General features: G+C 38.8%; 2 protein-coding genes across 2 annotated transcripts; one reads left to right on the top strand and one right to left on the bottom strand.

Annotated features, from left to right (window-relative positions):
• Positions 1-132: 132 nt before the first annotated feature.
• Positions 133-4,579, bottom strand: LOC137936728 (CRAL-TRIO domain-containing protein C3H8.02). Its single transcript, XM_068781581.1, has 6 exons — positions 4,215-4,579; positions 1,566-1,718; positions 1,258-1,404; positions 840-992; positions 590-712; positions 133-259 (listed from the first exon to the last, which is right to left on the bottom strand). Exons 1-6 carry the CDS (start codon positions 4,341-4,343, stop codon positions 182-184), a joined length of 783 nt encoding a protein of 260 aa, XP_068637682.1. The 5' UTR covers positions 4,344-4,579; the 3' UTR covers positions 133-181.
• Positions 4,580-8,472: 3,893 nt separating this feature from the next.
• Positions 8,473-12,526, top strand: LOC137936372 (protein neprosin-like). Its single transcript, XM_068780982.1, has 7 exons — positions 8,473-9,198; positions 9,307-9,393; positions 9,483-9,725; positions 10,839-11,003; positions 11,088-11,141; positions 11,230-11,376; positions 11,950-12,526. The coding sequence occupies exons 1-7, from the start codon at positions 8,836-8,838 to the stop codon at positions 12,325-12,327; spliced, it is 1,437 nt and encodes a 478-aa protein (XP_068637083.1). The 5' UTR covers positions 8,473-8,835; the 3' UTR covers positions 12,328-12,526.
• Positions 12,527-13,665: the final 1,139 nt, after the last annotated feature.

Raw genomic sequence — 13,665 nt, 5'->3', positions numbered from 1 at the left:
GCTGTTTAAATCAGTCAGTATGCAGTATTCCATTAGGTACCATTGGTTGACATCCTTGGTCGTGCTTTCAAAACGCAGCTCCTTATTTAGTTCTTGCATTTTCTCCAATTCCCTTAAACTAAATTTAGTAATCTCTCCCGTCGTCCCCTTGAAATGTACAGATTCGAGGGAAAACATGATTTTACTCTCTGAATGCATCAGGAACCGTCTCGTCAGTGAAATACTCCTTCCGAACAGTGTCCGCTGAACAAAATCTCACCTTGAATGCAAAACGACAGACAAAAGGGTGTCAGATCAATCAGCTCAAATGAATTGATAGTGTGGCACAGCTACTCGGGTGAATGTTCCAGGTTTTGGTAAATTTTTGCCAGGATTTGCTTAGCCCTTGATATCAAATAGCTGCTATCAGTTCATTAGACTTGGGAACCACCAAAATGACAAAAAAATAACGAAAACAGTGGTTGGCGTTATACAACAAAAAGAGAAAAAAAAGACATCCATAAACAGAAAAAAATATCATTCCAGAGAATTAGGGGAAAGACAAATTACCAACAGCGGATACAAACTTATGAGAGGAGAAGACACTTACTAAAGAGGCATAAGATTTTAACAACGGCTTGACCAGTTGCCATATGGGCTGGAACACAAAAGGGGCATCAACAAATAGGACCTGGCCCAACCTCCTTGGGTAGTATGTATAGAACACACTGATCTATAAAGAGGCAAGCACGCACGTCAGGAAGTAGGAATCAAGCACAAAGAAGCCTAAACTAATCATGTTTCATAGACAAAAATAAATATTTTTGAACAACAAAGAGAAGCAAAACAAATGTACATACCATAAACATTAAAAAGCCAATATCGCCATTCTCTGTACTGAATCCACGAAGATCAAATACACCTAGTATATCCTCCTTTCCTGGGGGGAGTCTACTCAATGCCGTTTCAATCAGAAAGACACAAAGCTTCTCACTCTCTAAAGTATCCTGCTTCTGCAGCCAAATGGTACATGAACTTGTATAATGCCAATAGAAGAAACTCAAGACCATTCTGAGGAACTATACAATATTCTAGCACAACCTCCCACCCATCCACCCGATAGAAATGACTTATGGATAATGACACAGAAATATGAGAAAACATTTCCAGTTAGTTGCCTCCAACAGACAATCTGAAGAAGCAAAAGTATATCGCAAGCCTCATTTTTGTATTTTTTTTTGTTTTTCTTAATAAAACTTCTTCATCATTAAGACTTACTGCAGGGAAATGCTTGGATGCAACAACTACTAGAACAGGCCTGCCATTCACATCAGGAAAGTCATGCACATACGCTTTTCCTGTTGTTCTTATACCCATTACAGACTTATCTGTCAATTCTGATACACCAAAGTCTTGACGCCATTTCTATCAAATGTGAAGGGAAGAGCAACAAAAAGTTTCCTTCTTTCTTTTTCTTCTCATCTGACAGACATTCTACAGATATATTTTGACAAACATAACCTATATCTTACAAGGAAAAGGGGAAGTGTAGAATGATTATCAACACATATAACAGTTAAGGATACAATAGCTTTGGTCAGTTTGCTTATGGCATCTTCCACGTGGAATTTCCGGTCTTTCAGAAACCAAAGGATCATATCTTCATCATTTCTTCCATTTTTACCAACAGGAAGATCAGGATGTTCTTTCTCAAGTCTCTCTTTTACTTCCAACACAAGCTGTGCAGTCACAGAAATTAAAGTGTGAGAAGCAACACATACATGAGCTTGATTTTTTATATGTTAGTATGATAAAAATTCTAAATCACTCTAGGCTTAGAATATCTTGGGAAGATATTGGCCAGTCATTTCAAGATGGCATTGTGTCCAACTTATTGTTTACTTTAGTGAGATCCCTTACTAGGGCCTATTTGTTATCTGTTCAAGCAGGCTTAAACATTAGATACAGTAGGCAAAAGTCCTACATCTTTTTAGGCTTAGAATGTCTTCAATTTCTAGATTAAGATTAGGAAGTTGGCCCGCTAATTTGTTAGCACTTTGGGATGAAAACAGACTCATTTTGCCATGATAGAAACACTGAAAATTTCCATGATTGCTAGTGCTGAAAGAAATCTGCTATACACCAACATAGATTCGTGCACGTGATGCATTCATTAGAGTCATCCACAACAAACAATTTTACTCTTACCTTAAATATGACATCTGCAAAGACTTAAGAGACAAATTAAATGAAAATTGAAACATACATTGACCGATTGCAAGGAGTAACAGTGGTCCTGGATTTTAAACCAAGACTATCCATATTCATTAGAGACTGTCTACACATGCAATACTCAAACACCATATGCTGGGTTTTTCCATCCATATAAAAACTGATACCATCATATCCGTCCAAGTAACAAAAAGGGTAGTGAAAACAACTCATCTTATTCCACAATATCCGAGGTCAATTACCTTTTGTTTTAGCAGTGATGTCCCCAGTTCCTATTGATGGACTAATGAAGCAAACTGCAATATAAGTGGCATAAGGATTTTCAATGCATGTATGGATATCATAGATGACGTTATTAAAAAAGTAATTACTAACATCCCAGGGAATTGTTTCACTTCAAAAGGATAAGTGTAACCAACTTTTCTATTAATAAGCACTCTGAGACAACAAGAGAACCAACTCTTAACCTTAATTAACTTATTGCAATAGATCTTTCTTTTGAGACTGAGTAGCTTTGCAATAGATCAAATTACACAATTGATGTTCTAGCCTCCCTTCTTGTAGTGAAAGAGTTTCCAAAATATTTTGTTAAAATTCGATATTTCCCAACAATGCACTTGGACACCCTCACCTTTACAAGTCCAGTCAAAGGATCCCCACCAGTTCGGCCTTAACCTACTGAAATCACGTCACTGGAGCAACTTAACAGACTTGAGATCCCCAGAAACGAAAAAGAGCAAGCCTCTGAAACGGCTCCCTCTGTTTTTTTGGGGCATGGGATCCCACCCACCCCATGTGAATGGATCCCATTTCCCCAACAAAAAAGAGGAAGCTATTTCAGAGGCTTGCTCTTTCTTCATTTCAGGGGATCCGGCTCAAATTAACAAGCCAAGAGAGAGAAAACAGGTAAAACACAATTGAACGAGACCTATTTCTCCTGTTCGAAAGTGTTCAGACCTGAAAAGATCTTTTGTATACTATAAAAACTTGCTTGTTCATCATCCCACTCCATGTAGACACCTTTCAGCATGATGAGCAAGAAGCGTGTTTTACTTCTTGCAGTGTCAAACAGTGAGCTTGTAGTGACCGGTGCTTAACCTGTTGATCAATTTGGGGGTAAGTGTTTCAGATCTCTTATGGTATTGCATCATTCCAATAGATAGACGAATTGTGCTAGAAATTTGAGCTAGGTTTATTTCAATTGCCTTTTGTTGATTTGTGCACAATTCAGATGCCATTAGTATCTCAAGCTCATATGAATAGATATCTCGAATATATCAGATCTTATACAACATAAATTCATTCCACAGACCTATAAAAGCAAATGAAAGAAAAAAATGTTAAATGCCAGCTTAAGCTTCTAAAAAGCTTTACTAGATACTCTTAAAAATTTAAATAGTTAAAAGTTCAAGACTTCCTAATTATGTAGCTTGGGCCTTTAGTCCTATGGTCACATAGGGAGGTTTTGACAGTGAGGTCTTGGGTTCAAGTTTCACCATGGGAAAGGGGAGTATGCGTGTATCATTATTAACATTCGAAAAAAAAAAAAAAAAAGACATTACAGAACTATGTGTATGTAGAGCTAACAAAGTCAATCCCTCTTCAAATCATTATGCTTATTACTGTCTTAGACATTACAGAATTGTCAGAATTGTCTAATTGTGTAAAGTAATATCTAGGCAACGTTAACCCCTAAGAGATGCAGATTTAAGCTTCCATCAAGCACTGACGTGTAACAGAATCAGTAAATAACCGCATTGACTTCCTGTTCCATTCCTCCTGGTTTATTTCCTTCCATCAGAACAAATGTTTGATAGTTCAGCAGCAGATGACAACAAAAATCCAATGTTCAAATCTTCATAAACTCGTATACCCCAAAAGACCAGTAAACTAAGAATACAGCTAACTGGCATCCACAATCACCAAATGCTATTTCCCATAGGAGAAACTATAAGCGAGAAATACGGCTAGAAAGATGCTTTTCTCAGTTTTCGCGGATGTACCTCATGAATCTGAATCCGTGTCTGCGTAGTCTGATTGTGAGAGAAGGCTTTGCAGAACCGAAGCGATTTTCGAAGAGAGACAGAGGAGACGGCGGAAAAGGTGAGAGGGGTCGAGAAGCGCAGTGCCATTCCTGAAGCTTAGTAACTCTCTTCCTTGGAGTTGGATTCTTCAATATGCGGGCAGCTGCTTCTCTCAATTCAAAGTTTGTCCACGTCCGGACTGTAGTCTGTGTTGCTGTATACTAACACGGTATCACCCGAAGCCACGACGCCCACCGATGAATCCCGATAAGATTTGCTTTGAAAAGGAAAATGCTTACTGTTGCGAAATTGCGCGAACCAAAGAGCAGAAGCCTTCTACCCAAGTATATTAGGGTCAGATTGGTCATGCACGAGTGAGCGAGTGATTTTTTTAGCGGTTTCTTGGGTCGAGGGTAAAGATTCCTAGTAAGATATGGGCCTTAGATTGAAGCCCAGGCTCACAAGTAACATCCAATGGATAAAAGCCCACTGGTTGTTTCAAGCTGGCCAAGATCTCACACGTAGTGGTGGGAAGTGGGAACTTATACGGGCCTACTCCAAACCTGACCCATGGAGGCTAAGGTTACGTGGTTTAAAAATGATAAAGAAGGTAATTAAGAAAAAAGGAAATTTTTAATGGTTTTGTTACTTAAAGAGCTTAAATTAATTAATTTACATGGTTATTAGAACTGTACTGGCTGTGGTTTTCCGATCAGACAGTTCACCTGCGATTCAGCTCGGTTGAAGGAGTGGGTTATGGAGAGATTAGACTTGCCTTTTCTAATTTGGGTGATTCGTCTGGAATCGAAATGATCCTACCTAGTTTTTACTGAGCCTGGGTTGGTTCCAATTCTGAGTAAAACACTTGGGGTGAATCGAAGGAGTCTGGGAACTGGTACTCGGGGATCAGTCCTATCCTAAGAATCGATCCAGCCGAATTCGTGTAGTTGATGAAGATAAAGAGTAGTGTCGAGAACACGAATGGAGTCGGCGAGTCTTGACTAGTAACTGTAGTTGCTGCCGTTGGCGCAGTATTGTCGATTGCCCATCGCATGTTTGGTAATCGATCTAAGAGAAACTTTACGTCAAGAAAGGCCCCATTATGATACCCACATGTGGCCGTTCTCATTCTTAATCCTCAAATTTCCCCCAATTTCTGCTTTCTATGAGAGACATCATGATGATGCGGAGGATGCTGTGGGTGGACGAAGCATCACGATGCAGGAAGTGATGCTGCACAGCGCGGAGGTGAGAGACGATGATGCGCAGGCAGGCCTCCATAAGTAATTGGGAAACCTTCCTTTAGGATAACCCAATCCCCTCAACAAGCCCGAGTGGTTTTGGGTGGAGAAGCCGGTCAGCGACATCTTTCGATGTGTGTTTTTTTGCAGACTCTTTGCCGGACACAGAAGCTCAGTCCGGTAAGAAAAGGTGTCCAAATGACCGCTAGACACCATCATGAGAGAGAGAAAGAGAGAAAGAGAAAGAGAGAAAGAGAAAGACGTGCCTAGAATCCTCCTTAATTCTCTACATGGGTCAATTGATTTGCTTTAGAGATGTCTCAGTTTCTGTCAAATGCGAGACAAGACAAGACGGTATGAATTTACAATTTGCCAAAAGCCTGACCAGAGTGGAGATGAGTTTTCACTCTTACTTGGGTGATCCGTATTAGAATTTGAGGGACCGGAGTTGGAACTCAGCTCTGACACGGAGCAACAACTCATCATATCTTACTGTTTTTAAGGGAGGGGTCCCCTCATAAAATGGTGGTGGTTGCATAGGTTCTTGTTGAAAACGCATTGAAGGGTGTGAGTGTGAAAGAAGAGAAAAATCTGATTGGGAGAGAGACCCCTACAACTTGTGCTCGTGCGTCAGTTATATCCCTATCGAAACTGGAAAATCCACCACCACTGATTCACTCCTCACCACTGTTGGATTTCTAGTTTAATGGGACCCAGGCAAAGCTTTCTTTTCCTTTCTCCCTTCTCCCTTACTCCTTCCCTTTGTTTTTCCTTTAAGGTTGCCCTTCATTCCATGGATGAGAAATGAAAAAGATTTCCCCTATCCTACTAAGTTCTCACATGGAGTTTTATTTAGGGCTTTTGTCACCTACCCACATGGACTAAACTCTTCTTCCATTGGTATTAAACATTCTCTTCAAGGATTTCAAACAAACACTTCTTTACTCATGTAAATGCTCAAACATCAGCTTGTAGTGGAGGAATCTGAGCCATGTGTCAACTTGGACTACATAAGGTGCATTTTATGCCAGGCAAGTTGGGTACAGGATATTATCACTTTTCTAGTGGGGTGAGCTCATATTTTGCATATGAGCCTCTTTGAGTGGTTTTAGGAGACCTACAAGTCATTGTAGATATGTCTCCTTAACCATGTTGCATGTCCAATGTTATGCACTCTACTCTCATTTACTAGGGGTAATTTTACCTGATTACCTGTTCTATTACTCATGTATTATGTAAATTAATAACCTTATCTAATTATTCAAATATTTTTCCTCGATGCCATTTTTGTATGTTAATTAGATAATTAAATATAACTCAAGTGACTTTTACCCAATTATTTCTTGTTTATGTTCCAATTTTCACAAATGTTCGACGAAATAATTATATGAGTTTTCTTCCTTTTGTCACATTTTCATTAGGTTGAAGTCATTCCTTAATAGCACTTAGTTAGTTATAGAGAACTTAAAATTCATGAGAAAATATTTTAATACTTCAAGCAAAAGAAATATATCATTTGCAATTCCCTTTCCACATTGCTCTTGAAAATGGCAAGCATTTCCCAAGCCAAAAAGATGAGTCCACATGGCTTTCTCCTCCCAAAGGTGCAAGACCATAAAATCGAAGTAAACTTCTTTAGTTATTCTTTCTTTCTTCTTTTTCTTTTTCTTCTTCTTCTTCTTCTTCTTTTTTAAATGAAAAACAATTCAAAGTATGGTTCATTTCCACTTGTGGGGAATGTTTCATTATTCGCTACTGAACAAAGGACAAAATGCTTCTCAATTTGAAATCGATGTTTAGATAATGAAGTTCTCCTAAATCTACCTAAAGTTTTTATAGATAAACTAATCAAATGGGGTTTTAGTTTCAATCCTCACAAAAAAAAAAAAAAAATTACTCTCATGATATGTTCGATATTTGATTAGACAAAGGCCATCAGAAGAAGAGTCGGAAGAAAAAATTTATAACAAAATAAAAACAAAAAAATATTTTTAATAAAAACCAACATACTAATCCAAATAATAAATTTAATTTTTAATAAATAATAAAAATCATTTTAAAATTTTTCCTTGAGTAAAGTAAGCAATGATTTTTAATATGCTTCTTCTCTTCCCAACAGACCAAAAGAGCCTCCTCACCTAATCTCATCTAATTCTAATTACTCTCTTTCTTTCTCTTCAATACTTATCACTAAAAATCATCATACCCGGTTAGAAAATTTTAAAAAAATGAGATGATGATCAAATTTTATTTTTTATTAACTATTTTTAAAAATAATAATAATTAAATTTGAGTAATTTCGCGCAATACCTTAAGAAATGCAGTTCCTTGGACTGGGATTAGAATCTATTCCCCACTCAAATTAGATATCTACCAGTACATTTTCTTTAAAACAAAGTGGGTGAAAGAGCTGTGGAATACTGTGGAAGTGGCAAGAATCATTGCAGACTAAACTTTGGTTGGTGCCAAGCAAGTCGTTGAGAACAAAAGAATAAGTGGACTACAAGGATGAAGAACAAAAGAAATGAATAAATTTTGATTTTGTAAACTAATGTGCAATTAATGGAGGAATAAGAAGAAGAAGAAGAAGAAGAATCAAATCTATCATTCCCAGAAACAGGAGTAGTGGATGCAGTGAATTTATAATACGAGAAAGAAATTAATGGAGCCTCAGCGGCTCATCCCCTTGAAGTTCCAAACTTCAAAACAGCACGAATCAAATAATTCTGCTGTTCAGAAGCGAATTAAATATCCAGTGCAGAAAACGGAAGGAAGGTAGGAATTCTGAGGAGGGAAAAAGAAAGCAGGCGACCTTTGTTTTTTTTTTTTTTTTTTTTTTTTGGGTAATTAATCCACCCTACAAGGGCTGACACCAGGAACATCTAGGGAAATGAGAAAGGGAGCAAGTGATAACCAGAATCAAATGTAATTCCTGTGTCCACCACAAAGAAAAGAATAACTGTAATCAGAAGCCTGTAAGCCTATTTAAATCCAAAAGAAAGAGAAAGTTTCAGTCCTTGTATTGGAGACTGAAGCCCCTTTAGCTTTCTTTTCGTCTGAAACCCAGAAAAAACAACCCAGGATTTTCTTCTTCCCTCCTCCACTTGGGAAAGACCTGTTAACATGACCATTGAATTTGCTTCATATTTTTATCTGCTAGTGCCTGAAAACTCGTCTGTCAGAACCCACGACAAAGTATTTGAGACTTAGAGAGAGAAGAGGGAGGAAGAAGGAAGAGGAGTCTAGTTTTTCCTCTCACACCTTCTCTGTTTTTCTTTTTTTTTTTCTTTTTTTGGTTCTTGAGTTTCGGAAGAGTGAGTATTCTATTGGATCCATTGAATGGTTTCCTCGTCTCTTGGATGGATCTCTTTGGAGCTGGAGCAGGAGCTGGAGCTGCTTCATGGACAAAAACAAGGAATATGTGGAGGTTCGGTGACAACAGAAGAAGACAACACCAATGTATAGAACAAACACAAACAGTTGCAGCAGAAAAAACACGGCAAAATTCGTCTAACATGGCTTCTAGCTCTTGCAAAATCTCCTCAATCATTCCCATTTTTGTTGCTTTCCTACTTGTTCTATCTGTCAGTCCTGCTGCCGCGGAGCCAGCTGATCCTATCCCGGCGAATCAGACTTTACGGCCCGGAGAGGAATTACAGAAGCTGAAATGGATACAAGAGAAGCTCAGAAAGATCAACAAGTCTCCTGTGAAAACAATTCAGGCATTTTCTTCAACACCCAGCAAGGATAATTTTCTGATCCTTCCATTATTCTCTCTTTCACAGGCTCTGATCAAAGTTTTGATTCTCTGTTTCCGCTACATTGTGCAGAGTCCCGATGGTGACCTGATAGACTGCGTTTTATCACATCAGCAGCCGGCTTTCGATCATCCCAGCTTGCAAGGACAGAAACCACTGGTAATTCGAGTTCTTACAAACTCAAAAGAGTTCCTTAGCTCGGAAGGAAATTTAAGAAGTTTTAAAAGATCGTTCCTGTTATGTCGTAGGATCCACCTGAGAGGCCCAGAGGACATAACCCCACGGGTTCAGTACCAGAAAGCTTCCAGCTTTGGACAATTGGCGGAGAATCGTGTCCTGAAGGAACAATTCCGATTAGGAGAACAACCGAGAATGATATTTCAAGGGCAAGTTCCGTTCAGAAGTTCGGTAGAAAAGCAAGAAGACCAGCCATGAGAGCAGTAAGACGCGTTAGGCGCGTTAGAAGGGATTCTACAAGCAGCGGCCATGAGGTTTGTATTCAAGACTGAATTAGGCAAAAACCCAAGTGAATTTTCCATTCGTTTGACGCGGTTTTTAGGAGGAACTCTACAGTTTCAAAAAGAACCAAAACAAAAACTGTTTCTCCGAACGAGATTACAAGAAGTCTCATCGCAAAATCTGTTTTATATCTGTTTTTAAGCAGGAGCAGAAGACTAGTTTTTGAATGATTTGGTCTCATGCTGAGTTTTGAATCTGCTCTTGATTTGGCAACAAAATTCACCAACGAAACCTCAGAATCATTTTTTTTATCGGTTCGTTTTTGCTGCTTTGGAAATGCACGACACTGCAGATTTTAAAGGTATAATCGCCAAATCGGAAGAAGCTGGTTTTTTTTTCATCAATAAGATAAAAATACAAAGAAGCATAAAAGATAGTCAAGCTCAGAACATTTCCTTTCTTCAAGAAAGTTCAGACTTTCAGTCATCGGAATCTTTGTGTTTTTCTCTGTTTGATCTCAATCCAGCTCCACTCCAATCCATTGCTGCTCAAAGCTAAAAAAATACCCAGAAGAAATGGACTGCTTTTATTTTACCTTTGTCTTAATCAATGAAAAGTAAGTCAAAACTGAACTTATCGCCATTGTTTTGGATAATTTTATTGGTGAATACTGTGTTTTCATACAAAACATATTATTTTCCATTCCCACAATTCTCAGATGTGACTTCGCATGAGAGTATGCAAAAGCTTCTAGAAAAGGAACTCAAACAGAGCACCAGCCTTCTCTTTTGTTTTGTTCAGTCACATTCTAGCTGGCACTCTTGAGTAGACTGAAATATGGTAATCTCAGTAAAGAGATGCTCCATTACTGCTCACCTCTATGCTTATCCTCTTTACTCGTCCTTCCTGCTAAAGAGGTAGAAGATGAAATCAACCCCTGAACAGAAATAACCAATACTTGTTCCGTTTTACCAGACCAGAAAGAAGAAACTCAAAAAAGAAAAAGCAGAAGAAACAGTATTTTGACATGTTTTCTGTTGGGGATTGAACTGGCTTTCATCTCTAGTGTACTAGTTCTGGAAGCATTTCATCAGTTATTTATTACGCATTTGTCAAGTATTGATGAGTGAATTTATGAATTACAGCACGCAGTTGGGTATGTTATGGGCGATCAGTACTACGGGGCCAAAGCCAGCTTAAATGTGTGGGCTCCACACGTTGTGGATCCGAATGAATTCAGTTTATCGCAGATGTGGGTCATCTCCGGTTCATTCGGTAACGATCTTAACACCATTGAAGCCGGCTGGCAGGTAAGCAACCCAAACTTTTTTCTCAACCAGACGTTCTTCAATCTTTTCACCGGAAATTTACCAATGGATGGTTCTCCTCCGCAGGTTAGCCCAGAACTATATGGAGATAACTACCCTCGTTTCTTCACTTACTGGACTGTAAGTAGTAATCACTCCGGTAATTTTGCTTTACCGGAAGAAGAAGAGAAAAGGAAATCATAGCTTTTTTTCTCTTTTGAGTTTGCAGACCGATGCGTATCAGGCGACGGGATGCTACAACCTGCTTTGCTCGGGGTTTGTGCAAACGAACAACAAGATCGCCATCGGAGCTGCGATATCTCCGACGTCCTCCTACAATGGCGGACAGTTTGATATCAGCCTCCTCGTTTGGAAGGTAAACCCGTTAACCTATTCTTTAATTTCACAAAAAAAAAAAAAAAAAATTAGTTTTCTCCATTTTTATAATAAAGGCCCACAAAAAGAACGGTCAAGATCTTCCCACGCGGGCCTGAAAAAGGAAAGAAACAGCTAGCGATGCTTCTTCGCGACCTACCAGAGTACTTACGTTGACTGCTTTTCTTCAGCGGCCTCAACCGCTACCGATGTAAGCGCAAGCCGGATCCCACGTATCGTATCTGGTATCCGAACTGAAATCAGATACCTACCAGTGGCTTTTTCCGGTGGCTAGTGGTGGTGATCTGCGGGGCCCAGCAGTTCCCTCTGCAAATCCAGTTGTCTGTAGGGCCCAGTCATGTTACAGGATCCAATGGGGCCCATGTTTGTCAGTCTTTCAACTGCGCGTGGGCCTGTTTTTCTTTAAAAGAAAAAACTTTCGTTTTTCTACTTTGCGGTATTATTGGCTTTTTCTTTCGAAAATAACTTTTTTTTATTATTCTAATATTCTCCATGAATCCTTTTACCAAATTACCCTCTGAGATGCCCTGATTTGAACCCGGGTCTTTTGCAGGACCCTAACCATGGAAACTGGTGGCTAGAGTTTGGGTCAGGATTACTGGTGGGATACTGGCCAGAGTTTCTATTCAGTCGCCTGAGGAACCATGCAAACATGGTCCAATTTGGTGGAGAGATTGTGAACACAAGGGCAAATGGGTTTCACACCTCAACACAAATGGGGAGTGGCCATTTTGCAGGAGAAGGGTTTAGGAAAGCTTCTTATTTCAGAAACCTACAGGTGGTTGATTGGGACAATAATCTCATTCCTCTCTCAAATCTCAGAGTCTTGGCTGATCATCCAAATTGCTATGACATTCAAGGTGGGATCAATAGTGTTTGGGGAAATTATTTCTACTATGGAGGACCAGGAAGGAATGTGAGATGCCCATGAGAAGCTCTCATGCTCTCATGTCTATATATATAATTTTTTTTTTAATTGGCTTGGGGTTATTAAATTTTGATTTTTCTTTCTTTTTCTCTTTTGAAAAATTAATTTTTTTATCCCCTCTTCTCTAACTAGGAGATTGGTTAATTTTGTATTACATTTGAGGGGCCTAATGTAAATTTAGAGAAAGAAATTAGTGAATATATTCTGTCTTTGTTATTTTTTTTTATTTTTTTATTTTTTATTTTTAAGCTATAAATAAATACAACAACCATGTTGTAGACAATCTTATAAATAAAATATATTTTAATTTAAAAAAAAAACTTTGATACAGCTACCCTGGCCGACCCAACGGCCAACTTCCTTTATAGTAATCAAAAGATTAGTTTTGACTTCAGTCTTGCCTCCTTTCTGCGAAAAACCTAAGCATATACATTCACAACGGTGCCTTCAAATATAAAGAGAAAACTAAGGCAACCTCCAAATATAAAAATATGAGTCCGGTCGGCCAAACAATATTTTTTCTCCAATAATTTTTTTTAAATAAGTGCCAATTAAAAATTATATTAAAAATTATAATAAGAGAAATTTTCCATTAACCAATAACTTTTTTAGCATTTGTGTAAAAAAATTAATTTTTTATTCTTTTTATATTTAAAATGATTTTAAAAAGATAGTATATAAATAATGTATGAAACATAGGATATAATTGATGATGAAGACAGAGCAACCGTCCCTTCTACTTCAAGCTCCGTCATCATCACTGACCAAATCATCTCCCTTCTCCCCCCACCTCAGCCTGTGGAAAGTATTAGAATACTGGCATTGTAATGAAAACAATAGACATAGTTAATGATGCAGGTATGGGAATTATCAGGAGCACGATAACGAAAGCAGACGCAATTAATGAGGACGCGTCTCGTAAGGCATCGCGGCTCTGTGTTTTTGTGGTCCGGAGGTTTGACGTGAACGACAAGTCGGTGATGAAGTCACCGGCAGCGTACGCAGACTTTAGATGTTTGATTATTTTACTCAGCTGGCCTCTGCTTCCCAAGTTTTTCTATTTGCTCCTGTGTCTTCGATGGGAAGCAAAGCGGGTCGGTGCCGTCAGCCCCTTGCGTGGGTTTGAAAAGCTGGAAAGACCGGCCGCACTTCCTTTTCAATGGTGTCATGGCGGGTGGTTCAGACCGCTGTGGTCGTTGAAGAACATTTTGATTAACATTTCGACCGAGTCCGGAAAACAGCTCGGGTGTGTTAAGTCGTGGAGCCCGGATCGAGGAGGAGACTTGCCCTGTTGCTAATAGTTATTTTTTGATAAATAAAGGCAGCTAATCCATGATTCTG

The sequence above is a fragment of the Aristolochia californica genome, unplaced genomic scaffold, assembly GCF_029961685.1.
Source record: "Aristolochia californica isolate CCGP_79_NKW_82.1479 unplaced genomic scaffold, dmAriCali1.0.hap1 SCAF_7, whole genome shotgun sequence".
NCBI lineage: Eukaryota > Viridiplantae > Streptophyta > Magnoliopsida > Piperales > Aristolochiaceae > Aristolochia > Aristolochia californica.
Note: the sequence above shows the minus strand (reverse complement) of the source record. Positions and strands in the feature narration are given on the sequence as shown.

What these genes read in the sequence shown, in the direction of transcription:
- LOC137936728 (XM_068781581.1), bottom strand. Translation starts at nt 4,343, where the DNA reads ATGGCACTGCGCTTCTCGACCCCTCTCACCTTTTCCGCCGTCTCCTCT. An exon ending in TTGGCTTTTTAATGTTTATG is followed by an intron (nt 713 to 839) that starts GTATGTACATTT and finishes GCCTCTTTATAG; the next exon opens with ATCAGTGTGTTCTATACATA. An exon ending in TAAAATCTTATGCCTCTTTA is followed by an intron (nt 260 to 589) that starts GTAAGTGTCTTC and finishes TTTGCATTCAAG; the next exon opens with GTGAGATTTTGTTCAGCGGA.
- LOC137936372 (XM_068780982.1), top strand. Translation starts at nt 8,836, where the DNA reads ATGGATCTCTTTGGAGCTGGAGCAGGAGCTGGAGCTGCTTCATGGACA. An exon ending in CTCCTGTGAAAACAATTCAG is followed by an intron (nt 9,199 to 9,306) that starts GCATTTTCTTCA and finishes TACATTGTGCAG; the next exon opens with AGTCCCGATGGTGACCTGAT. An exon ending in GTTTCTTCACTTACTGGACT is followed by an intron (nt 11,142 to 11,229) that starts GTAAGTAGTAAT and finishes TTGAGTTTGCAG; the next exon opens with ACCGATGCGTATCAGGCGAC.